Source organism: Eumetopias jubatus, unplaced genomic scaffold (genome assembly GCF_037043125.1).
Source record: "Eumetopias jubatus isolate StellerSeaLion01/CBP00866 unplaced genomic scaffold, mEumJub1_p1.0 scaffold_9, whole genome shotgun sequence".
Classification (NCBI taxonomy): domain Eukaryota; kingdom Metazoa; phylum Chordata; class Mammalia; order Carnivora; family Otariidae; genus Eumetopias; species Eumetopias jubatus.
The window spans coordinates 9217058-9243607 of record NW_028274815.1 but is presented as its reverse complement, the minus strand read 5'-3'; the positions used below and the strand labels follow the sequence as shown (position 1 = coordinate 9243607).

The window sequence follows — 26550 nt, the reverse complement described above, 5'->3', positions numbered from 1 at the left end:
AGGAAACTGCCAAAAGACTCATTTCACTTTCTATTTCATCCATATGGCCATAAAAGATTGTTGTTCTCTGGTCAGAATTTAGTGCTTAATCAAACTACATTCTCCAAAGAATTGATCGTTTCTGCTGCCAGTTGTCTCTTTAAAGAAAATACATAATTCCAAGTATGGAAATGTATCTATTTATCCTAATTTGTCATTGCACTTGACAGCAGTCAGACCCACACGATGTGACAGAGTCGCTATTCCGGATTCATACAGCAAATCATGAAAGACAGGGGAACATATCAGGGTTGTGTTTTAAACATTTATTTGAAACTCTTAAAATTAATGTAGAGTGTTTGAACAGATTTTTCAACCTAATACTGGTTTTTAACCATCCCACGTAATTTTCTTCCTAAAGTACCATCTTTTTCCCTCCTTAGGGTGCATTTTCACAGACCTAGGGAGACGATGTGGGAGGTTCCAGAAAGGCCTAGTATCTGCACTGTCCATTATGACAGCCACCAGCGGCATGTGGCTATCGAGCACGTGAAGTGTGACATGTCCAAACCGGGGTGGTCCTTACACGTGACATACACAATGACCTCAAAGACTTAGTATGAAAACAAGAACGTGAGATATCTCATTAAGAACTTCGTGAGAACGACTTGATGATATTTTGGATATGCTGGGTCAAAGGAACTCCATCACCAGTTTCTTTTTACCCTCTAAGGCTGGCTGCTACAAGACTGTAAATGTCCTAGGTAGCCAGCATTCTGTTTCTGTTACATGGGGCGGGTCTGCAGACAGACCTCCACAAGGACATCTGCCAGGCCCCCAGCCCCACCCTGGCGGACTAACACTCCCTGTCCTGGTCCTGGCTGGAACCAGGCACGGGACCTATATAGTTCTCTCGGACTCGGGCTCGGGCTCCAGCGCACACTGCTCACTGTGCTATCCCACTGGCGAGATCACTCTGGTGAAACTGGAACGAGGAGTGGTGTTGGGAGGACCCTGGCTTTAGGCAGGGAGCCTTTGCAGCAGGGTTCCTACACTTCCACTGCAAGCTACAAGTACATCTAAAACATGAGGAACAAGAATGATCCAAGGTTGGGGCGCCTGGGAGGCTCAGCCGGTCAAGTGTCTGCCTTCAGCTCAGGTCATGATCTGGGGGTCCTGGGATCGAGCCCGGCATCGGGCTCCCTGCTCCTCTGGGAGCCTGCTTCTCCCTCTCCCTCTGCCCCCCACCCACTGCTCATTCATTGTTCTCTCTCTCTCTCTCAAATAAATAAGATAAAATCTGAAGAAGAAGAAGAAGAAGAAGAAGAAGAAGAAGAAGAAGAAGAAGAAAAGGAAGAAGAAGAAGAAGAAGAAGAAGAAGAAGAAGAAGAAGAAGAAGAAGAAGAAGAAAGAAGAAAGAAGAAAGAAGAAAGAAGAAAGAAGAAAGAAGAAAGAAGAAGAAGAAGAAGAAGAAGAAGAAGAAGAAGAAGAAGAAGAAGAAGAATCCAAGGATGTCCCTGTCACTAAGATCGGTGTTTCTCAACCTCTTTCATTGTTAGCGCACCTCTGGACAGCTGAGGCTTCCCCCCACCCCACCCTGCTGTGGTCCTCTCTCCACCATGAAACTTGAACACCACAGATGGACTCTGAACCTGCTTATGTGTGAGGCCCCGTGGAGGCCACAAGCCATTATAATATCTAAGAATTCTTTGTTGCCCAAGAACCAATTTTTGTCCCAATGGGGGTGATATGGTCCCTGCTGAGAACACTCAGTTTAGATCTGCCCCCGCCCCAGTCCTTCTGAGAAGGGCTCTGAAGGGCTCACATATTCTCAGAGGTCTCACTGACTACAAGTCTCTGGGATCTTCAGGATGGCAATCCGTAGCCTGAGCAGGTCTGGTTCTCCAAGTTTATACCCAATTCTAGAGCAACATCAGAGTTATACTAAATATTCCTGATCTCAGCAGAAGGGGTTAAGCATGGGGCAAAGGCATCACTCTAACAGCCCAGAACCACCTTGGTGGCTCCTGAATCGTACTTGAGGGTTAAGTGTCAAAAAAGGCTCGGCCACCTGTTTTCTCCCGCTGACAATTAGCCCTGAGGAACCAGAGTGGTTTTGCTTTCAAGGTCACGTGCGGGGAGTGAAGAGCCAGATTTGCAGCCTGATGATGATATCAGAAGTTTATGGCCTGCACATGTCCTTTTTCAATCCTGATCTGTACTTCCTACTCTAAACTGCATTTTTTCGCATTTTACTTATATTTCACTATTTTATTAGACACGCTTCCTGTCACTGACTTTAAATCCTCTGGACCGGGGTGAACAAACGCACACACTTCCCCCAGCAACTTACCTGGCGCTGGGTGACCACTCTCTATCAGAATTAGGGTACGAAGCTGACTGAGGGTAAGTCATGATGGGGGAAGGGCTTTCTTTAGAAACATCTTCTTGGAATGCAGGTATATCATTAGGAAGAGTTCTGGAGGGAAAACAAAACAAAAAACAAAGACTAACATCAAAGAACTATTAGTGATTATTAGTGATAGATTCACAGTAAAGGCAAGTTTCCCTTTTACCTTGATTATCTAAGTTCATTGTAGATGAACATGATCTCTTTCTGACCCACCCACACACATTGCAGGCAGTGGAGAGGAAAAACATGAGACAAAGACACACAAAAATGTGTTCATGCTTTGGCTGGATTATAAACGTAAAATGACTGTATTCAAGCCTCTGGGCTGACAGACATGCACAATGGTGATCCTGCAGCCCCGAAACTGGGCCCAGGAGGCTGAGAAGTCTTACTGTCCACGGGTAGGGCTGCCGAGTAACTGAATGATCACACACAGACCATGCTTCATCTGGCAGAATAAATAAATGATATAAACCAAATGAATCTTATAATTACAAAATGACTGCAAAGCTACCTCATTTCAGGTAGAAAGCATCCATTAAAAAAATACGATTCGCTCTTTCAGTCACACAGAGGCCATCTACCCATACTTTTGATGTTCCCTGAAATATCCATCACTAAGTTCTGGAATTAAAAGCCATGCAGGGATGGCAACTATAATAAGCCCAACCACCAGTTTCTGAGCCTACAGCTGATTAGAGGCTATAGTTAGGAAAAGTGACATTGCCAATTTGCCCGTATTTTTAGCCAAGTGGGGGATAAATCCTATTTTGGATAATGAAGCAGAGGGATACTCTTGATGTTCGTTATCCCTTCTTTATGTTAGCAAGATACAAAAATAATTATCAGAAATTATACTGAATTTTAGGGGTGCCTGGGTGGCTCCTGCGGTTAAGCGCCCGACTCTTGACTTCGGCTCAGGTCCTGATCTCAGGGTCGTGAGATCGAGCCCTGCATCAGGCGCTGTGCTCAGCAGGACGTCTGCTTGAGATTCTCTCTCCCTCTGCCCCTCCACCCCCCCTCTAAAAAAAAAAAAAGAAAAATTATACTGAATTACATAAAGATCTGAAATATCAAGTATACTTTACAGATGAGTTTTCTCTTTTAAAACTGGCCATTTGCACTAAAATAGTAATACACAGAAACCAAATTTCACCACCCTGTTAAAAGCAAAGAAAAGGTGAGCAAGACGACCATGAAACCTCAGGCCTAGTCAAAACTGAAAAGGAAAAGTCTGCTTGGAGAAAAAACTGGTCACGTTGCACATGTACTTGTAACCTGAAGGCTGTCACAGATCAGTCCCCAGCCATACATCAGCCCAACGGCCAGGTCCACAGTCGGGGCCCAAATAAGAGCAAGCAGGCTCTGAAACAACAGTTTAGTGCATGAAGTATTAGTTTGCTCACTTCTCTGTCCCTTGGTTCTGTCCTGGATGCTGAAGCAACCAGACAAGGAGGTCGGGTACTACCAACTGCCTTGTAGTTGTAAGCTACCTCAGATCTTTATGCTCCTTGAGGTTGGGTCCACAGAGTTCTAAAACTCAGTCTAAAATGCACTCACATAAGAATAAGGAATAGTGGAGCACCTGGGGGGCTCAGTCGGTTAAGTGTCTGCCTTCAGCTCAGGTCGTGATCCCGGGTCCTGGGATCAAGTCCCACATCGGGCTCCCTGCTCAGCGGGGAGTCTGCTTCTCCCTCTCCTTCTCCCTCTGCCCCTCCCACCAGCTCCTGCTCATGCTCGCTCGCTCTAATAAATAAGATTTTTAAAAAAAGAAGAAGAGGGAATACCGGGGCGGGAGGGAGGAAAGAGTTTGCAAGAATCATCTCAAAGAATGAATGCACCCCGACACAGATCTCGCCTTTCATGCACATTTACCTACTGTCGTCCAGCGGGTCGGCCTGGTCGTCCGAGCTCATCTCTATGGGAAACATGTCCTCATCTTCGGACGTGTTCACGTTGTCGTCTCTTTTCAGGGTGTCCAGCTGGGACTTTCTCCTCCTCTTCCTCCTCTTCTTCACTAAAGAGCCGCTCGAAGGGGCCTCACTGGGGGGTAAGGCCTGGCCCGATGCGCTGGGGTCCAGGTTTCTGATCCTGTCTGCAGAGCTCCTTTTCATCTGACACTCCATGCGCGAGGCTCCCTCCGACAGGATAGGGGAGGTGGCCAGGTACATGGGGATCACTTCCTAAAGGACAGAAATTAGTTTTCAAAGAGTCTCGCTAGTTTGGGTTTAAGGAGCAGGGCGGTGCCAAAGGCCGGCCAATGGTCCTTTAGGAGCGCGAGCGCCCTTGGGGAGGGCCACGCGGGGCAGGGGGCCTAACGGTCACAGCCGCCATGGCTGGAGGCACAGTGCCAGATTGGACAGCTGACCACGAAGTCAACAACGCATTCAATGCCATTTGTACCGAATCCTGCATTTTCATAATTGTAACAAAGCGAGGTCATGAGTGATTTCAGGCCACCCAAAGTCAACTTTGTTTGAATTATCCAAAGTAAAGAGGGAAATGAGCTTTGAGTCATCACATTACCTGGGAACTGGACTCAATTTGCATTTCAGTGTGGGGGTGGGTAGGTGTGAGGAGGGTGAGTGTGTGTGGTGGGGTGTGTGGGTGTGTGTATGTGTGTGTGCGTGCATGTGATTGCATGTAAAAGAGAATGTGTATGCGTTTTTTAATATGCACTGAATTAAGATGACAGTAATTAAAAACAAAAATACAGCTGACAGCCCTCCATCGCAAATGCCTGCCTACACCAGAGGGCATCCAGGTATACGGCCGTTTAATAATTAGATCCTGACTCTCTTCCTAAAAAGGAAAAAATACATGGCCTGTTCATTTAAGTTATTTAATAATGATTTACCAGTTTTTTAAAAACTATTAACGATCATTTTATTAATGACTTATGTATTATGATCCACTTGGTAACAAGAAGTAAAGAATATATACAAAGGAGAAGAGAGAAACAGAAACCCGCTGCTGACCCTTTACAGTGGTTTCGAGAACACCCAAGGTGCTGCAGGTATACAATGAACATCTGAAAGACCAAGCCTCAGGCTGAGTGGTGAGGGGTCATCTTGCCCAGCTGCTCAATGGGCCAAACGAAGAAGAAAAGCCTACAGTGCTGACACGGGGTTAAGAGCAAACGAGGGTCCAGACTGGATAGGGAAGGGACAGACCTCCACAAACGGAGGGGGACTCCATCCTGGGGCAATCTGGTGATGAGGGACACAGGCTCCCCCAACTTCCTGCAGCCTTCCAGGGGTAGCCAGGGGCATCTGTAAGGGGCAGAACATACTCTGGACTCCGAAGCCCCATCCCACCCACAGGCACCCTTAAGGCCGGCGGAGCAGGCCCAAGACCCTGCAGCTTCCATGGAGGCCTCGCCCAAAACACTTCTTCAACTCCCACAGTGTAAAATCTGTCCACAGCTAAGGGACAGCAGAAATTTAAAAGGCAAGTATCCATTTGAGATGGAAAGAATTAATAATCGTGAATGAATGATTCTCAGAACCTTCCCTTTAAATAGGGAAGTAACTACAGAAGGGGTAATTACAGAAGATGGGGGCACAGGATGAGCATGCTGGCCCTCCTGTTATGTCACACCTTTGGGGACACCAAAAAGAAGAACCTGGGACAGTTTTATTCTGAAACTGAAACTATGGACGTTCATTTTTGAGCCTGCAGCTATTTAGAGCTGTTCCTTTTGAATCATGCTATCTTCCCATAAAGCAACTAGTCTAAGTGGATTTTCGTGAGGAATACAACACAGGATCCCTTCCATGTGGCTTTCTCAAAGAAGGAAAGAGTGAATGCTCACAGCGGCATTATTCCCAGTGGCTTACAAAAGGCAGACACAACCCAAATGTCCACGAACCCACAAAAGGCTAAAAAATGTGGTTGCGGATACCACGGGTGATGACTCAGCCCTACAAAGGGATGACATCCTGAGCCCGGCTACGGTATGGGTGAGCCCTGACAACATTATGAGAAGTGAAGGAAGCCAGGCGTAAATGACAACATACTTAGGACTGCATTTGTGTGAAAGTTCAGAACAGGGAAATCTAGAGAAACAGAAAATAAAAGAGTGGCCGCTGAGGGTGCAGGAAGGTGACGGGGTGGGGGCTTGGGGATAGGTAAGTGATAAGCTACAGGGCACCGGGTTTCTTTTTGGGGGGATGAAAATGTCCTAAAATTGACTGTGGCGACATACCTTAGAAGACTGAAAACCACCGAACTGTATACTTGAAACAGAGAAACTGTATGGTACACAAGCTATTATCTTTATAGAGCTGTTAAAAATTTTTTAAGTAATAAAAAAATGAAAGTGATTTGGTCACTCACTGCACAAAAACTAGAACACTAAGCCCTCTGAGATTCGACACACCAGTATAACCTGTATGCTTCGGACAACAGCTCGGATGTGATTCGGCGGAAGCAGGCTAGGACTGCTGAGTCTTGTGTGGACACAGCTCGCACCCACCCTGTCGGGCTCACAGATCCCTGGTACAGATCAACAGCCACACCTCTCTGCTGCGGTGGTCTCCACCACCCAGCACCAGTGTTACTTCTCCGAGACACACACTCCGCTGGGCCCTCTAGATAAGCATTGCTCAAAATTCAAAACTAGGAAGTCACAGTCACCGCCCACAGCCTTCCTTACCTGATCATTATCCGTCTCTTGAACAAAAAATGCTTCTCCATTATCTCCCAATTTCATGTGCAAATCCACAGATTCCCCGTTGATTTCTATGTCAACCTGAAGGAAAAACACACCTCACTAAAACAGGAAACCTCACGGGGGATGCTATGTCTTTACATAGGCATCCTCTAATCACATATATCCCAAAATGATCTCACAATTCCACATCCCAATCAATCCACCCATCAGAAATGGAGTCTCCTTGCTCCCACCCCCGACCCCGTGCCCGGGGAAGCTTGTGATTGCCCCAGCCAGCAGAGCGCTGCAGGAGAGGCTCTATGAACTTCCGCGGCTTTCCTCTGGAGAGGCTCACCCTGTATCTGGCTGCCATGTTGGGCGGCCACCCAGGCCACATGCAGAGGCCATGTGTAGGCGTCCTGGCCAACAGCCTCAGTGGAGAGCCCAGCCAGGAGCCCCCGGCCGCGCAAGTGAGCACCTCTTTAGAGTGGGTCTTCCAGCTGAGGCTCCAGATGGCAGAGGGCAGAGAAAAACTAGCCCTGCTGCACTTGGTCTGAATTTTTGACTCACACAACCCGTGAGCTTAATAAGTAGTTGATTTTTGCCCCTATGTTTCGGAATAATTTAACTTCAAGTGAGTACTTGTCAATTCAGTGACCAGACCTTTCCAGTGTGAAGCCTCAGCTCCTAAAGGAGGCCTAAAGCTCTGTCTAAAGACAGAAACACGAGGGGAACCTGGGTGGCTCAGTCAGTTAAGCGCCTGCCTTCGGCTGAGGTCATGATCTCAGGGTCCTGGGATCGAGCCCCGCATCGGGCTCCCTGCTCTGTGGGAAGCCTGCTTCTCCCTCTCCCACTCCCCCTGCTTGTGTTCCCTCTCTTGCTGTGTCTCTCTCTGTCAAATAAATAAATAAAATCTTCAAAGACAGAAACACGATGATCTTCTCTAAAGAGAGAAACTGCCCCTCCGCCAGGTCACCGGGTCCTATGCTCTTACCACTTTCTCTCGGGAACGCAGGACCCCCATCTTCCCAAAGCGCACGTGGAAAGGGGAGCACTGCAGGCTCCCGTTGGGCTGGCGGACAACGATGATATCAATACATCCGGACAGGGTGGCAGGGTTCAGCCCCTTGTAGAGTTCCTTCACGGTGACAAACACCTGGCCCGCCAACTGCCCCACGTAATTCATGGTTTGAGTCTAGAAAACAGAGACAGACTCATGATCGGTTAATTCAGAGAAGGCATCCATCTGGAGCCAGTCTAGATGAGCTCGTCATCATTACACTAGCTCGACTGCATTCTGCTCCACTGGAATGGGCTCCATGACACCCGCCCCCACTGCCCATCTACCCCCACCCAGTCAGCAAGCCCGCCAACCTCCACCCTGCCGACCCCGGGAAGCCTCATCTCCGAGAGCGCAGGGCTCCTCCCCGCTGGGGCGCTGGCACCTGCTCACAGCACCCTGATGGCCCTTGCCAGCTGTGCCCGGCTCTGTCGTTATCTGCAGGTTCTACAGCTACATCTTAAGACTCTTGAGAAAAGAGACTGTACTTTATACCTCTTAGGATCTAGCCCCCACCACACCAAATCAAGTAGGCATTCAATAATATTAGTTGCGGGGAAAAAATGACTCTTTGTACTCAAGAAGGAAAAAAGCTGACTTTTTATTTGGAATAATTTCCATCCTGGTGTCGGTCTGCCTCATCGGATTCTGCCCCACGGCGGCCGCAGGGGAAGCGCGGGCTCCGCTCCGGTGGGTCTGCCCGGCTAATCAACTGAAGGCCGGTCAAGCAAACATCTGGCGTCTACTCTATACCCAGCCTGGTGCTGGCGACACGGAGATAAAAAAGACAAAGTCCCTATCCCCTGAAGGGACTTACAGCCTCATGAAGGAGACAGAAGTAAACACAGGGAACTAAAATATATGTCAGTGTTGTTCCGTGTGTTTTAAGTCAACAGGAGGGGCCAGAGCAGAGGGAGGCGGAGAAGGCCGGGAAGGAGGGCAGACACCAGCAGGGACAGGTGCTCAGGAGGCCGGCCGGAGGGGCTCTGCCTGCCACAGAGAAGATGCAGGGAAGGATGGAGACTTGGAGCCACGCTGGGAGGTCCAGACGTTTCTAAGACGCCAGCCTGAAAGGAGGCAGTAACGAGGAAATGGAGGTGGAGGGACAGTTGGAGAGAGGCTCGGGGTCAGAGGACCCTCAGTGAGCTGGCGCCATGCTCTGGGCCTCTTTCCACAGCTCTGGCTGCCACAACCGCCTTGGTGCCCGTCCTCACCTGCCCGACTGCCCACCTCGGCAGAGCCCACCCTCCGGTTCCATGGTCTGGCCCTGTCACGTGCCCAGATGGGACTCGGACACCTCAGACTGGCCCACAGCCCACAAGGGCCAACCCTGCAGCCTTCCTCCTGGGCACCCCCTGCCCTGGGACGTGCCTGTCCTCAGAGGTGTCTGCCCTCACTCGGGGCACCTGCCTCAGGGTGCAGCTCACTTGGGGCTCCCTTCTTGCCAGCCCACAGGGCCCTTCTGCCCCCAGCTCAGCTGCTCTCACACGTTGGCCCAGTCACAGCTGCTCCCCTCTCCTCTCTGTGCACTTAACACTTTGTTGGCCTCCTCAGTTTCCACCATCCAAGCATGAAAGGTCCGCACATTGTGACTTCCAATCGCTGGATCCCAAGACCTCACCCTCTCTCCCAACCATCATGCCCCAATTCTTCAAAGCAACTACCTACCCTACATGGGGGCGCAAGGGACCATGCTGACCCCACCCACTTCGGGTCCCTTACAATGATCCCAGCGACCACCACCTTGCATATACACACCTGTCCCTGACCTGTCTGCACAGTTTGGTTCTGTGAACTTCCTCGCTCAGATGTGTCTCTATTTTGTCATGTGGTTTTCCTGTCACTCAGCAAAGCCAGATTGTCCTTGAGGCCAAGGATCAAGCCTTGTCTTTGCAACTTGAAAAAACCAAAAACTACCTTTCTTTTTTTTTTCTTTTTAAAGATTTTATTTATTTATTTGACAGAGAGAGACACAGTGAGAGAGGGAACACAAGCAGGGAGAGTGGGGGAGGGAGAAGCAGGCTTTCCGCTGAAGCGGAAAGAAGCCCGACGCAGGGCTCGGTCCCAGGACCCTGGGATCCTGACCTGAGCCGAAGGCAGATGCTTAACAACTGAGCCACCCAGGTGCCCCAAAAACTACCTTTCATAAGCCTCACCTCAACCCCTGCAACATAAGCAGAAGTGATATTAGCGCCCCCACTTTAGAAATAAGGAAACTGAGGTTTACAGGTGGTTGGTCAAAAGCCCTGCACACCGTGGGCAAACATGAACCGCTGAGTCGAGGCTAAGTTAGAAGAGGCGAGAGCCCTAAAAGCAGTGACAAAACCTACAAAGAACACAAGAAAGCCCTCAGTGGCTCATTTCACAATTTTAAATGACACCCTGTGGATTGAGTGCCCACCTCCCTCAGACGAGCGACGAGCAGACCCTCCATGAACACAAGCAGAGATGCACACAGGCCAGCCACCCTTAGATGGAGTTGGACACCGGGTGGTCGGGCTCCCACTGCTGACACAAGTCACATGGACGCAAAAACAGAAAACCGCGCAACTTCGAAGTCTGTGTGGCCGTGCAAGCTAATTAGCTTCTTGCAAAACGGGAGAAGAGACAGTTCCTGAAGAGATGAAAAATGCAAAAACAGATTCTTTGGAACGCTGATACCTCCTTTTTCTGTTTTGGGGGTTTTTGTTAGTAAGCTTTATGCCCAACGTGGGGCTTGAACTCATGACCCCAAGATCGAGCGTGGCAGGCTCTACGGTCTGAGCCAGCCAGGCGCCAGGAACCCTGATACTTCTTATAGGGAATCATTTTGCAAAAAAAAACAAACAAACAAACCATCACATCAATGCTCGATGTAGATTTTAACATATGGACATATGGTGCTTACCAAGAGGGGTAAACCTCTAACCCTGCAGCTAAGCACAAGCAGTATGAACAACATTTTTGTACGACTGCTTCCACATGACCTCGTGCCCCAGTGGTATTCACAACAATGCTGTGGGTACGAGGCCTTTCAGACCAACAAACTAAGGACAAGCAAAAGTGCAATGAAGCAAATGCCCAAGGGCACAGGCCTGGGCCTGAAGCCACCTCTGCTTTGGTTCCACAGCCCCCCTCCCGACTTCATGGCCCTCAGCTGTGGGCCTCGCCGGTCGCTGACAGGTAACCGTCTCCTGCAGCAAGGCCTGAACCCATGCCCTCGCCTCTGAGGCTGCTCACGCGGCCCCAGAGGACCCGCCGGGCAACCTTTGTAGTCGCAACCAAGAGAAAGCTCGTAACTGGATGGTGTGACCACATGTCTGCATCCCGGCCCCTCATCTGTAAGACGAGGATGTCGGCCCGGATGACCCGCAAGACCCAATTCCAGCTCCGATGGCCCCAAGATGAAGCCTGAAAGGGCATCTTTAGTAATTCAAGTGAAATGGCACTCCCCTCTCTTGTCCTCACAATAAAGCATCCCTCCCCCCGTCGGTGAACAAACTCAAGGTTATTGCGCAGAATCTGAAGATCTCGAAGGTAGCAGGACCCTGGGCTGTTAGTCCGACAGCGTCGTTTCAAAGAAATAAGGCCAGAAATGGGAAGTGACGGGCAGCACTCCCCACCTCACAGAGATGGAGCTGGACTCTGACTTTCCGATTCCCGGTCCGGGGATCGTCCCTCTCCGTGCGTGCCACGGAATTGGCCTGGTGTAGTTTTCCCACCACAAATAATCGAAAGTTGTTTTGATTATCTTTAGCTACCCACTCTATCGAACAACTTATTTGGAAATCTGAAAATGCCTCCTCTTGGAAGCAGGGCATCTGTTCCATAATTCTGGACAAATGATGACCAGGGTCATGGCCCCACCTGGCAATACGCTCCCGGGAACTCTCCTCAACACCGACAGGGGCTGCTTTAACTGACGGCTGAATGTTTTTTACAAAGGAGACCACCGCTACTCTCTCAAGCACAGGAAGAAGCAAGGGTTGGCAAGGCTGGGAAGAAATTGGAACCCATGTGCACTGTTGGTAGGAATGCAAAATGGTGCCGCACTATGGATGGAACAATACAGAACACAGTTCCTCTGAAAATTAAAAATAGAATTACCATATGACCCAGCCATTCCACTTCGAAATATATACCCAAGAAAACCGAAAGCAGGGTTTCAAAGAGATATTTGCACACCCATACTCACAGAAGCATTCTGACAATGGCCAAAAGGTGGAAACCACCCAAGTGTCCATCGATAGATGAGTAGATAAATAAACTGTGGTACATACACACAATGGGCTATGAGTCAGCCTTAAAAAGGAAGAAAATTCAGATATACGTTATATATACAACATGGATAAACCCAGAGGACATCACGCTAAGTGAAATAAGCCAGTCACAAAAGGACAAATACCGTATGTAGGCTTCTCCTTCTATGTAAACCCCCGGAAACCGGAAGCAGAACTGAGATTACCAGGGGCTGCAGGGAGGAAGGAAGCGCAGTTAGTGTCTAATGGGTTAGAGCTTCATTCAGGAGAAGAAACCAAAGCTGGAGCCGGATGGTGGTGATGGCGACACAAGAGTGTGAATGTGCTTACATGATGTGTACTGAACTGTACACTTAAAATGATTAAGACAGTAACCATTTATGTTACGTGCGCTTTACCACCATTTTAAAGGGGTGAGGGAGAATGCTGTACTAAACGGAACTCATTTCAGGGAGGCGACTACTGTTTGCTTGGGCCCAGGAGGCCTGGGACAGGCTTTCCGGGGAGGGGGGTGCCCAGTTCAGCCCCGGCACCTGCTTGGCTGAGGGGCGCAGGCAAGTTGGGGGGCAAGCATGGCTCTTCTTCATCTCTGCTCTTCCAGGATGTTTTCTAAAGAAGTGCTGGGCAAATACTGGAAGAATACAGGACTAGACCAGCTGGACACCAGCTCCCAACTTCACTTGCTCAGTTCCGTTGGAAGGAAACGGCTCAAGGAAGAAGCTAATAGGATTTACCTAAAGATAAGAAGCCAGACAAGCCAGCCGGAGATGCACGCACCTCCCTGCACCTGCCCATTACTCTCATGACTGCCCTGGTCTCCTGGTGCTCACCACGACACAGGATCCGGCAGTAAGGGCAGTCTTGTGAAGAAGAAAGCATCTTAATTACCTGCAGAGTAACCAAAGTATGACCTGTAAAGAACAAAACAAAATGCTTCCGTATCCAGTTAAATAGCTCTGAGGTCCAGGCTCTGCATTCACGCCATACCAAATTACTTTTAAATCTGTTGATTTCAATCTCAACATTGGGCAGAAAATGGCTGCTTCCCCTGACAGGGCTTCATTTATCACATGAAACAGGATTCGGCAACCTATTTCAGAAGTTTTTTAAGGAGAGATAAGCCAACCCTCATAAACACCCTCTATCTGGCCAAATGAGGGCTCTTTAAACTATGCTGTGGAGGGGCGCCTGGGTGGCTCAGTTGTTTAAGCAGCTGCCTTCGGCTCAGGTCATGATCTCAGGGTCCTGGGATCGAGCCCCGCATCGAGCCCCGCATCGGGTTCCCTGCTCGGCAGGAAGCCTGCTTCTCCCTCTGACCCTCCCCCTGCTTGTGTTCCCTCTCTCGCTCTCTCTCTCTCTCTCTCTCTCTCTGTCAATTAAATAAATAAATAAAACCTTTAAAAAAATAAAAATAAATAAATAAATAAATAAATAAAATAAACTATGCTGTGGATTTTCAGAGCAATTCCGAGGTTAAGAAACATGTTAAAAAATGTATATATATAATTGACATGTTTTATTATAATTATTTTTATATATTATAATTATTATAATTATGTATTATATAATTAATCGTGTCATTATATTCTTATATAATATTAATTATATATTGTATTATATATTATATTATATGTATTATACATTTAATATCAAATATTATTACTATTCATTAAATATCCTTAAATATTATATAACTATATGGTTATAATTATATATCATAGATACATTTATTATATAATGTGTTATATAATATATAATGTAATATAATACACAGTGTGATATATAATTATATTAACTAATATATAATATTAATATAATGTATTTCTATTATAATTAATAATATTATTATTAATATATAATTATATGTGGCATCTTTTAACATGGTATCTTCTAGCTTTCCAGAAGATTTCTTAGGCTAATTTTCTGAGGCTATTACATCTCATGGGAATACCATCTTTTCAGATAGTCTTCCCTGAGTTAGAAACTACTACAGTACTTATATTAGAGATAGACAGATAAAACACTGAGGAACATAAAAATCCAAAAGTATATGTCCACCTGGGATTCTGCTTACAACCTTAATAATAAACAGTGTGTTCAACGTGAATTGCATCAACTATTAAATATGAGGACTCGAATTACTTTAGGCTAAGGCTCTTACCTGTCGATTCTGAAATTGCTTGTTCTACTCATTTGATATGCAAGTGGATAAAAGTGATTTTAATTCCCTTTCCAATTCTTTCAACCAGAATGTTATCAAAGGCACGTTATCTTGGAAATAACAGTCTCTCCACCTTAATTTTGTGGGTTTGCTCCTGGGAAATGAAATTTGGTAGGCAACCCCTAAACATGTGCTTCTCTTCTCCCCTTCTCGGAGAAGGCTGAAGGTCAGGACTCCCGCCTTGGCCAAGGTCAAAATGAATGCAAAGCTGCCTCAGTGAATACAACCCTCAGAAGCACCACCTTACATCTCACCTCTACCTCTTTCTATGCCCTTTCCTTTAAGAACCGAGTGTCCCGCAGGAGTTCCACAATCCCTCCTTAAACTGCACTTCACACCGCCTCCTCCAGGTCCTTGCCTGGCTGTCCCGGACACCGTGTCCATAAACACGCCCAAAACAACTCATGGTTTTGGGAACTAAACCTCCTCCTCAGCCCTCCAGCTCAGTGAAAGACCTGACTTCCCATCCAGGGCAGTGGATGAATGTGAGCCGCCATTTTGTCAGGTGGCGGGACAGTCCCCATTGGCCAAGCTGGTCTGTTCCACCGGAGGACCGGGAGGAGGCTGGCTCATCTCTGGGCGCCCAGTCCCCCACGATGTGCCTGGCCCATCCCAGGGCCCCAGGAAATGTTTGAAGTCATACATGGCCACGTTTCTTGACTCCTCAGGCTGTACTGGACTACATTCTTCAATATCTGCCGGGAGCCGAATTTTATTTTATTTTATTTTTTTCCGTCCATGAAACTAGGTACCTCTGGGATGATTTATTTGAATTAAATCTATATGGGTGATGGTCTTCCAAAAGTGAAAGTGCTTTATTGGTTTGGAACACCTTTCCATTGGTACCATGGGAACAGGGGATGCAGGGTCAAAGCTGCCTCCGTCGTACGTTCCAAATGTATGCCACGAGTCAGGGACTGGAGCTCAGAGACAGGACCTCTGGGGACCACTGCAGGAGCCGGGATGGAGCAGTGGGCGGTGGGAGGACCGAGTGTGTGGTGTAGAGGCAGCTTCACTTCCCCAGGACACAGCCAGGTCCTCTGGGCTGTCAGGGCCACACAGGTGCGTTTTAATGAGCAATGGCTTGGCAAGCCATCATGCAAAGAGAAATGAGGAACCGAGAGCAAGCTAGGAAAAACCACCTAATGACACTTGAGTGTAAGCAGACGCTAACCTCTGATTCCTCTTCGAAAGGACATCCAAAATGAAACGGAATTCCAGGCTCTCTGAGGACACAAACCTACTGCATATACAAGGTAAACTTTTTGTCCCTCATCACAGCCCCAAGGCCGAACCTTATTTTCATGAGGCTCTCGGTGGAGCTGCAGGTGCGGCCTGGCTGAGCAGGCCTCGTCCCTGACACCATGGCCGGGAACCCCAGGGTAAGGGCTGGAGGCGAGGAGGACAAAATGATGGTGATGGGAAAGACTCCAGTGGGCTTGGAGCACCACAGCACGTGTCCACCACCAACTCTGGAGAGGAACGCTCTTGAAGTCATCAGACCAGCGCCCACGTTTATGCTCCAAACCCTTGACATATCACTAAGTGAATCCCAGGAAAGGGGCCATGCAAACCTCCACGCTACATTTGTACAGCACTTCACAAGGCACAGAAAACCTTCACGTGAGCGAGCTCCGAGCTCATGTGCTAAAAATCTAAGCAACCCTGTGCAGCACTCGAAACCAACTTTACCGCCCCCTCTCTGATTAGGAGCCCAGGGTGCCAGGTTTGCGTGATGTTCAGGGTGGCGCGACCAGTAGCAGACTTGAGGGCAGGAGCCCAGGCTGAACCCCGAGACTCTCCTGTTCTCTGCATAGTGCTGCCTCCCCCCAGTCAGTGCATGAAACTGGTATAAATGGCTGACGCCCAGTCAAAGAAAGTCAGCCGTGTGGCTTTAGCAAAACCGATGGCAATCGTTTAGATCCAAATGTCAAATAATGTCCAGCCCATGTGGACAGGATATCCAGTGCTGTAGAGATGGTCACAGATTGCAGTTAGAGTCAGAATTACAGAGAGGACCTTCCGGAGCCGGCAGGGAAAGCACAGTCTAGGAGACCGAGCTTCTACGGAGAGCTGACTCATTAGAGGGAGTGAGCTCGCCATCAGTGGTGGTCTCATCAAAGAGTCTAAACCACCCTCTGGCAAAAAAGGTTGTGGAGGGACTTCAAGAACTCGGTGGTGCTGTTAAGTTCACGATTCTGTGACGTGGCCTTAGCAACATCATGAAATCAAGCCTTCATCCCAAGCAAGAAACCAAGGGTTGCGAGGGGGAAGGGGTTTGTTTGGGGGTTTTTTTGTCCCATCACAAAAACAGTCCAGATGTGCAGACTGCAAGGTACAGACCCACCACCCCAGAAGCAGCGCAGCAACTCCGAGAACGAGGGGGCCAGTGCTACGATTTAAAACCTAGAAGAAATTAAGAATGGCAGTCATTCTCTCCCAGGAACGTAAAGCTCATGAAGACAATGCCCCAAACGAAATTCGCTGCAGACACAGTTTAAGTAACAGGCTCATAAGGCTTTTCTTGCCAAAAAAGCCGGCCATGAAACACAAAGGATAAGAGGCTGAAAAACAGAAACCGTACAAAACTTGGGGTCAGATGGCCAAAATTTGCAAGCTCTGTGCATGGGAGCGAGGTATGAACACCATGTCTCTGACGGGACCTAACCAGCTGTCATCGTGAGCGTGACACAAAATGATGCCCTAGAAAACGTCTCTGCCCTGGGAAAGCTGGGGGCAAACGTTACCAGTGTCCCTACCTCCCTGAGTAAGTGACTAGACCAATCAGACTTGGTCGCTGGCTCTCAATGTGGTATTTTCACAAGTACTCACACCCTCTTCACTAGTCCACCTCACAGTCCCCTGGGAGGTAAACCAAAACCTCAAGGACTAAAAAGTCAAAACAGCCTCCTTTATGTCAAGAGACTTTTCTGGCACGTTCATCCTCAGAATGATTCATCAATTCCTGAGACCAGCCTGCCTCTCATCCAGTGCCTGCACACACATGCATTCTGCCCCTGCTACCCTCACGGCAGGTGCTTAGGGAACACCTGTGGAATCCAGGTTTATGGTACATCCAGGGAGCTCCTCGACTGGAAAACCAACCCCACATCAGCCCGGGGTGAGGCCTCCCGCTTCATGTTCCTGTTATCAGTAGCAGGGACACACCTGGATACACAACAAGCTGATCTCAAGGGCCAACAGACACTGACCAATTTAACTGTCAGGTCCCAGCCCGCCACCTGCTTTGGTTAAAGGAGCCCAGAGTTTTCCAGCAACACCAGGCAAAGATGATACAGCAGCGAACCCGTGTGACACAAACCACTGCCCATTCTCACCCACCACCGAGGTTGGGACTGCCCCGGGGGGGGGGGGGGGTGACAATAATAGAGTTTAAACTACTTGTTTACCATAATGATGCAAAGGATAGAATTTTCCGCATCTTGCAGAGAAGGAAATGGAGCTTTAGAGTTGATGTAACTTGCTCAGGGTCCCAGGGCAAGGAAGGGACAGAACAGCATTGGAATCCAGGGTAAGTCTGTATCCAGCATTGTGACAATCCTACAACCCTCCTGTATGACTTGACGGTCCTATCTATGTATAGGGAAGCACACACAGACTTCATATTCCATATGCAGGGAAGTGTAATGCACAGCAAGTGCCAATATCTTCACTTCTCCAATGAGGCCAAGATGATCCAAGAGGTACATCTGAATCAATTTATTTCTTTTTCCTAAGTGAGCGTCTGGCTTGGAAATGGGTCGGCTTGCTCCGGAGATAGGCCTGTGCGCGCCGGTCGGTCCCAGAGTGGCAGGCCAGCCGCGCCCACAGGTAAAGCAGGAGCCCTGAATGGGGCTCATTCCTTCGCAGTTGAAGAAAAAGGGCAGAGATTTTGCTAGTAAAGTCTGAATACTCAGGGATAAAATCTCCTCCTCCTCTTTTTATCCTGATCTACAGTAAATATCTGAAAGTTGTCTCTGAGGACAGGTGAGTGAGAGACCAATACCGCGGCCCCCCTTCCTGCCCAGATCATTCCTCCTTTCAGGCAGCAAAGATTTCACAGACGCTCACCTCGCACCTGGCTGTGGGTATGGCCCCAGGGAAAGTTCGTTCCCGTCCTTGAGAAGCAGGAAGTCTTCTATCTTAATTGGCTCAGTTATCAACGACTGAATTTTTTTAAAAGATTTTATTTATTTTTTGACAGAGAGACAGCGAGAGAGGGAACACAAGCAGGGGGAGTGGGAGAGGGAGAGGCAGGCTTCCCGCTGAGCAGGGAGCCCGATGCGGGGCTCAATCCCAGGACCCTGGGATCATGACCTGAGCTGAAGGCAGACGCTTAATGACTGAGCCACCCAGGTGCCTCTCAATGACTCAATATTGAGGTCCCTTTATTACTTTCCCAAAAACTGAAGAATTTGCCTTGGGGAGTGAGCACCCTGTCACTAGGAGTATTTAAGCCATTCGGCTCTTAGGACTGTTCTTCCTCAAGAACGCAATAAAGGCTGCCTCCCTGGGGTTCTCCCCACAGGTCCTTGAAGGCCCAGGAGGTCTCATTCTGCATTCTCCCCGTTGTCCTGAGGCCGTCAGAGGACAGCAAAGCGACTGCCCCTTGCACCCTAACATGCTAGGAACGCGCTGTCCGCACCCCAGCCGGGCCTCAGAGAGACACTTCCTTCCCTCCCTGAGGGTTCTGGACTGAGGAAGCCCACCAGCTTCCGTGAGAAGCTCCACAGTCCCTCACCCCAGTGCCAAGACAAGCTTCTTAAACAAAAGAGTAAAGTTCTGTGCTTGTCAATACTCTTGGGGAATCAGGGACTTCGCTGGCAGGCCAGCATGCTCCAGGAAATACTCCCCTCCAAAATAAGAAAATTCACTAGAAAAGCTCAAGACGCTTCTAGAAAGCTTGCAAGTCAGACTAATGCTTCCTGCAGAAGCGATGGAGCAAAAAAACCAGCTGGGCTGAGCATTCCCCCACCAAAGCCCTTCCTGAGTTAAGCAGGCAGAGAATACAGAGTTCTCCTCATCATAGCTCAGCTTCAGGACCAGAGGAAGGGGCGAGCCAGCTCCAGGAGGATCCTGCAGTGGGGAGGGTGCACGGGAGGTGTGAAGAGTGTGTGTCCCAGGGGAGGGGGCTGTTGCCTACTGTGCAGGACAAAGAGCAAAGGCCTGGGGACTCTTCTCCTCCTTCAAGCGCCACCCCCCCACAACCAGGGGCAGGAGTGCCCCACGCTGGAGCTAATCTGTACAATTCCGGCACAGGGCAGATGCACGAGAGCAATCTTGTGTGGTTCCAGAAGCGTAGCACAGTGAACGCATTGTCAAGATGAGGGAATGGAGGTCTCATAACTTCTTGCCTAGTGATTACATCAGAAAAATCGGCTTTTCACCCAAAATCGACAGACGCTTTCTCTGGACTTCACAACTTGCCAAGAACCTCTGCTTTCTTGGAAGTTCTGCCAAAATTCAAAACCCTGGCCACAGTGTTCATGACCCTGCGGTTTTTGCTACCACCACCCATCTCTACAAGATTAAAGTCCGTTTAAGATGGCCTCACACTAACCCAATAGGAGAAATGGGCAAAATACAGGGAGAGGTCAGAGAGAGAGAAGTCCATTCGGTCAGTAATACATGAGAAGATACTCAACCGCATTCATAGTTTAAGATACGCAAAGGCGGCCTCTCAGATGGTCTAGACTCAGAGCATCTCGTAAAAACCGCAGAGTTGGTGACAGCTGGGGAAACCAAGTCATCACCCACTGCTGGTAGGTAATAAACAAGGTGAGCACTGGGGCACATTCATTTCTGGCATGTAATTCCCCAGCAATCCTACTGCTGTAAGATCCATGTACAAAACCCTAATTGTGCATTGACTGTAATAGGGAAAATTAGAAACAATTTAAATATCTGTAGGACTCTGGTTAAGTAAACAATGTAACAGAATATCATAGGCCTGCTTAAAAAAAAGAAACAGGAAGAGGTAGTCCCACAAATACTAAATCCACAAAGGTATATTGAGTGAAAGGGTACAAAAATATTGATAAAATGAATCCATTTTTTTAAGAATTACATTTACACATATTGAGATGCACAAAAAAAAAAAAAAATCGGGACTGATTTACATACCAAACAAGGTCCCCAGGCTGAGCCCTGGGGACCAGGTCTGGGAAACCAGACCTTCGCTTTCACCATTAATATGTCCACAGTGCTGGTTCTGGCTTTTGATTTTTACGTGCATATGTATTACTTGAACAGTAACTTTTAGAGACCTCAGAGAACTGGGTGAGGGATGGAAAACTCTGGCCCCTCAGTGTTGGGGTCTCCGGTCAGTGGAACTGCTGGAACAAGATGGGGTGACAGGGGGTTCCTGCTTTGGTCAGAAAGGTCAGAGGGTGACCACTCGGCTCCTCCAGCACTGGGATTTTGCAACGCTTGGATCTTATAATCCCATGTGATGAGTGTTCTCGGGTCCCCGCCAAGGAGCACAAAAGGCCTGGACAGTAGGTGATGGAGATATCTACACTAGAGGGCGGCCAATGTGCCAGGCCAAACCACTCCAGGTTTAGACCCCGATCCTCTAGCTCTTAACTATTTAACTCACTAAACGAGCGCAAGGTTTGCATCCTCTCTCTACAAACCTGCAGGTGCTCTCTGTCCATGTTTGTGTCTTGGTCAAAAAGAATGTCCTTCCACTTCTGTATGACCCCCCACCCACTCCACTCCAGCAGTTCATGAAGGGTTAACTATCACCTGATGTTCAAGAGTGTTGCCTACAGCTCAGGGGATAAGAATGAAGACTCTCCTGGAGGCAGGTGGTTGACGTTCAGATCCCCGCTCTGCCACCCACCAACCTGTGACCACGAGCCAATTATTAACCTGAGCCTCAGTTTCATATCTGTAAAACGGGATGAACACTGTCCGCCTCAGAGGATTAGTGGCGTATGTAAAGTACTTTCCAAAGTACAGGCACCAAATGCAAGCCACGTGCTAATCCTGTGGTCACAAATGGCTCCTGGACTCCAAATGAAGGCTCTTGCCTTAACTATTTAAATTGCACCCTCCCAAAAAGAGAGGGGCAAGGAATCTCATAGGTTAAAATTAATACAGAAATAGTAGAAGGGTATGTTTCTATTACCATAGCGTAATAGTACATCTGTTCAAAAATCTGAGCCCAAAAGCAACCGCGAGATTGGGCAGCATTCTGCGATTATGCAGAATTCACCAGCAGGGAATTCTTTTGCAGAAGCAGTTGCCAAGGAGAACGTCTTGTTGAGGCAGCTGCGCCCTGTTATCCCCTGACCTCTGTTGCTTGTATCTTGTCTCTTGTAAACCAAAGGGTACGCCTAGTGAGACCCGTGAATGCAGGGAAAGATTTTGCCAAAAAGAGAAAGTACACATATCTAAGGAGATAGAGGGACCTCTGGGAACAAGGCACACAGGGTCAGTGTGCTCACAGTGTCCCAGAAGCGGCCAGCAAACAGGTGTGTCTCGATCACAGGGTCTGTAGTCAGCTTCGTGAGCGATGCAGAGGACATCACACTAAGGAGCAAACAGACAGCTGATACAGAGCCATGATTGTTCTAACAGCCTGTAGCTTTTTTCTGGAAAGCCCCAGCATTCGGTACCAGCAAAAAATTCTAAGTTGTTGGAGGAATCACACAACTTGGTCAAGGGGTTAAAAGATGTGGCCATGATCACCAGGCTGAAAAGCTCCCTGCTCCTCTCCAGCCTGAGCCCCGTCCATTCACTTCCTCCCGACCTCTCAGCTGGGCAGTGGACATGGCCCAGCCACCCTGAGCCAGTCCCCAGCAGGCAGTGGCCGCCGTGGGCCAGGAGGAAGCCAGAGCCTGTGGTTGCGCGGTCCCCCTCCCCACACACCCATGCACTCTTCCTCACTCACCAACCCTCCCTCCCTCCACTGGAGCACGTGATCACACACAGACACACACACACACACGCACACACACACTCACGCACACACACACTCACACACACACATATCACAGGCTAAAACAAGTTTGACAAAGCAATATCTGATATCTCCCCTTCTATTTCACTTTTTTTAAATGTCTGGGGGCCAACTAAACTGACTTTATGACCAGGAGGTCACAAACTACACTGGGTCAGACAGACACGGACCTATGCCTAGACCCCGAGCTCTGTGCAGAGCTGCCCTCTTCCTCAGGACACTCACACTCCAGTTGGAACTCCGGCCTGCTGCCAGCCCAGCCCAGCCCAGCCTCTACCCCTGCTCACTTCTTATGTCCTAGTTTGTTGAATAAAAGGTGGGGAGCGTGGAGGGGGAGGACAGGGGAAGGAGGCGGGCAGGCCGATGCATGACATCAGGACACCGAGGGTGCCTTCAGGGCCCTGGGGTCCCCCTGAGCTGGACCTGCTGCCAGGTGCTAAAGCAGGTATTAGGCCCCTCACTCACAGCTTAGAAAGTTTCCATTTCAGAAATGGCCAGCCAATAGGCCCTTGGAGTCTTCCATAAATGAAGAATTAAGTTGGGGCCTTGCCTGACTTTTTTTCACAAATGCCATTCCAATTTTAAGTGAGTGGGCTTACCCCATAATAAACCGAGCCAGAATTCAGTAAAACGTAAAGTGTGACGTCCCCCTTCCCAGGGAGCTCGCCCCAGTGCTGACAGTGCGCCATTGATCCATCCTGACCTCCTGTATACCTCAACAGCTCCGAACTCATACGGACGTCCCCCAGTCACACTGAGGGAGCTGATGTGCAAACAGGTCAAGGCACTAGCCTCAGTGTCCCAACTGGATTGCGGCCTTCTCGGTGTTTCTCAAAAATGCTCCAAAAGCTTCTCCAATTGGTGTGACTGCCCCCCCGCCCCACCCACCGCCTGGTCCACCAGCCCTCCCCTGCAAGAAGCTGCCGGCAACCCTCATCCATACCCATCCGAATGCTTGCCCAAATCAGTTTGTCTTGTGTACCCTGAACCCAGAAGAGAGAGGATCCAGGAGAGGCCAACTCACAATAGGAGGGGGGGAGCGTGGGGAGGGGCCAGTGTCGGTCAGAACTGTCTCAACCCTACAAACAGCCCTCCTCACTGGTACCCTGTGTTCCTCCCTACGATAAGAGCCTCCACAGTGAGTCACTGACCCTGTATATCTCTTGTATATCTCAGTTAATTTTTACAATGATCTCCTGAATAGGTATGATTATCTCCACACTTCATAGATGAAGAAACCAAGGCTCAGAGAATTTAAGTCTTTGGCCCAGTGTAACTACAAAGCACTAGACTCAGCACCCCGCAGGCCCAGGGTGGCCTCTTTGAACTATTTTTCCATCTCTTGCCCTCCCCTTCCCTCTGGTCCAGGGCTCTGAGTGCAGCTCACCAGACAAGGGCTGGGCCCACAGACCTCCCTCTGTCCAGGCCAGGCCAGGCCAGGCCAGCCCAGGCCAGCCCGGCCATCCTCACCCCATCCAGGGAGAACTCTCCCCAGCCATTCCTGAGGTCCCCCCAGGACGCAGAGATCCTTCAGGCCCTCCCATGAACCCTCAAGCTCTGTCCTGTGCAACTGGACTCAGCAGGTAGGTTTGTGCCTTGCAGCACGTTCTTTTCTAGAGTGATGAGATTTTGATAAATGAGACGTGCAATGGGGAGCACACTCGCACAAGGGCCTCCAGCAAGCTCAGGCAGAGCTAAATTCAGGTTCGAGTTTCTGGCACGACCCACGAAGTTCAGGTTCAAGGCTCTGGCCAGGCCCAGCTCCACAACACTACACAGCCCTACGACATACAAACAGGAAGAAAAGCTCCAAAACACACATCCATAAACAAAAAGGCTGGATAATAATACAAATGTTGACAAATATGAAGAATTATCAAAATACAGAACCATAAAACAAACTCTCAGTTCTTCCAACATTTTTGGGGGGGGTGGGTAGGGTGGAGGGTGTGTTTATTTCTCAATTACTACCCATTCCTCAATTGCTTACTTTAATTCATAGGACCCAAATTATAGAAAAACAGATAAATAGTAAATTTCACAATCATGCCATTCCTCAGATTAAAAAAAACTGTTACAAGTTCTCATCTTTTCCAAAATACTCCTACTATCCTGGGGAGACTACTGGGTGCTAATAAACTCTCTTGAGTTAATCTGCCAGGTTTTTTTAGTTCAAGTTTCCGGTTTGGTGGTCAAACATGGGGTTGACATCTGCTTTCTCCAGCGACTACTCTCCACATAAATTAGCCGCCAGTTACCTACACTGCAGCGCTAAGGCACTTAGAGTTATTTCCAAACCACTACTTTGCATCCTACATTTTCCTGGCCTTCCCCAAAATAAAATTCTTTGCAGGGGCATGTGATGGAACTAACCAGGCCTAGCACCCACTGGGCCACAGGAAAGATGCACGGAGGCCTGGCAGAGAAGGAACCACACGGTAATCTGAGAACCGGATTCCAACCCTGGTCAACCTGCCGCCCAGCAGCTGTGTGACCTTGGTCACGTAGGTCAGCCTCCCTGGGCCTCAGTTTCCTCCGCTGCAGAGCAAGAATCCTAAGCCCCGGGGAACATTTTCATAAAAGTTCCGGGCGCACCGCAGGGACAGGGACTACCCGCTGCACAGCCCGAACCCACCCGTCCCCGCTGGATGGAGCCGGTCCCGCCGTCCCGGGGTCCCTCGGCAGACCCCCTCCCCGGGGACCGCCAGGCGGATCAAGGTCAGCCCTGCGTGCGCCCCGAAAGGGAAGGCCCGAGGGATGCTGGCGACGCCGCCCGGGCCCCGGGCCTGCTTCTCCGCCGCCCTCCCCGAAGCACTTTCCCCCAAAGGGCCGCGGAGACCGAGCTCGGTCCTCCCGCGTCGCGTCGGCCCCGTCCCCCGGCCCCGCTCCGGCCCCGCCGCGCGCCCCCCGCTCTCGGGGCCCCGCCCCGCCCCGCCCGGCCTTGCCGAGGCTGCAGCCCCTCCCTGATAGCGGCCAGGGCTCCGCGGCGGCTCGGCCTGGGGCTCGGCGAGCGGCGGACAGCGCGGAGGCGTCTACTCACCGTGCGGCGCCGCGCGCGTGGCCGCCTTTGTATGAAAACACTCTCTGTCCGCCGCGCGCTCGCTGTCACTGCCGACCGCCCCCGCCGGCGGGGGGCGGGGCGGGGGCGGGGCGGAGGCGGGGCGAGCGGGGCCGCGCGAGGGCCCCCCGCGAGGCGCGAGGCGCGAGCCGCTCTGCAGTTCTCGGGCCCATCCTGGCCCCGGGCAGCCCAGCCTCCTTCGAAGGAAGGCATCAGTCCGCTAGCCCTTTCTTCACCGCCCACCGCCTGTTGGGCACGGCATCTTAGGCCACGTTTCTGATTACCCTATCCAAAGCCAAAGTCATTTATTTAATTCACCAGGCTAGACTGACATGTTCCCGGAAGCCTCCGAATTCAGGGGGCTTTCAACATCAGCTTTAGGGCAGCCAGGTAAGGCACTCCGAAACCCCCTAGGGCCTGGCGGGCTGCCATCTCGGCCCTACTCTTCAAAAGCGGTGGGACCCAGGCAAGTCCCATAACCTTTCTGACCCAGGGTCTTAGTTTCTACAACCATGTCGTGGCAGCCCACCTTGTTGACCAAATTGCAACTTACACTTATCTTTTCAACATTGGTTCACCTTCATCCTTTATTCAAATGACCAAGCACTCCTGCTTCATCCACTCATTAAGCAAATACTTGTCAGGCTCTGTTCCAGACACTAAGAACAAGAGACGGGCCCCTGCTCCTTCGGCACTTCCATTTCCAGCAAGGAGACAGGCAATGGACGAATAATGAAGAAAATAATCTGTGGCTACCTGATGTAGATCAGATGATCACAGGCGGTCATGTTTGAATAGAAATCCTAAATGACAAGAAACACCAGAGTCCTACAAAGATTTGGGGGCAGAGCTTTCTAGAGAGCAGAAAAAGCATGTGTAAAGGTCCTGAGGCAGCCCTCTGTGAATGGCTGGAGCCATGAGGTAGCTGGGAGGGTAGCAGGGACCAAATCTTTGGGATCTT

General features: G+C 49.6%; 1 protein-coding gene across 2 annotated transcripts in view; it reads right to left on the bottom strand.

The window, feature by feature from the left end:
- LPIN1 (lipin 1) overlaps positions 1-25644 on the bottom strand; it is a 70305-nt gene extending 44661 nt beyond the window's left edge. For both annotated transcript variants that reach the window (XM_028099432.2, XM_028099433.2), the window contains exons 1-5: positions 25572-25644; positions 8041-8241; positions 7050-7145; positions 4268-4575; positions 2333-2458 (exon numbers count right to left, since the gene is read on the bottom strand). In XM_028099432.2, the coding sequence (XP_027955233.1) occupies positions 2333-2458; positions 4268-4575; positions 7050-7145; positions 8041-8232 (722 nt within the window). In that variant the 5' untranslated portion in view covers positions 8233-8241; positions 25572-25644. The remainder of the gene's footprint in view (positions 1-2332; positions 2459-4267; positions 4576-7049; positions 7146-8040; positions 8242-25571) is intronic.
- Between the last annotated feature and the right edge of the window lie 906 nt (positions 25645-26550).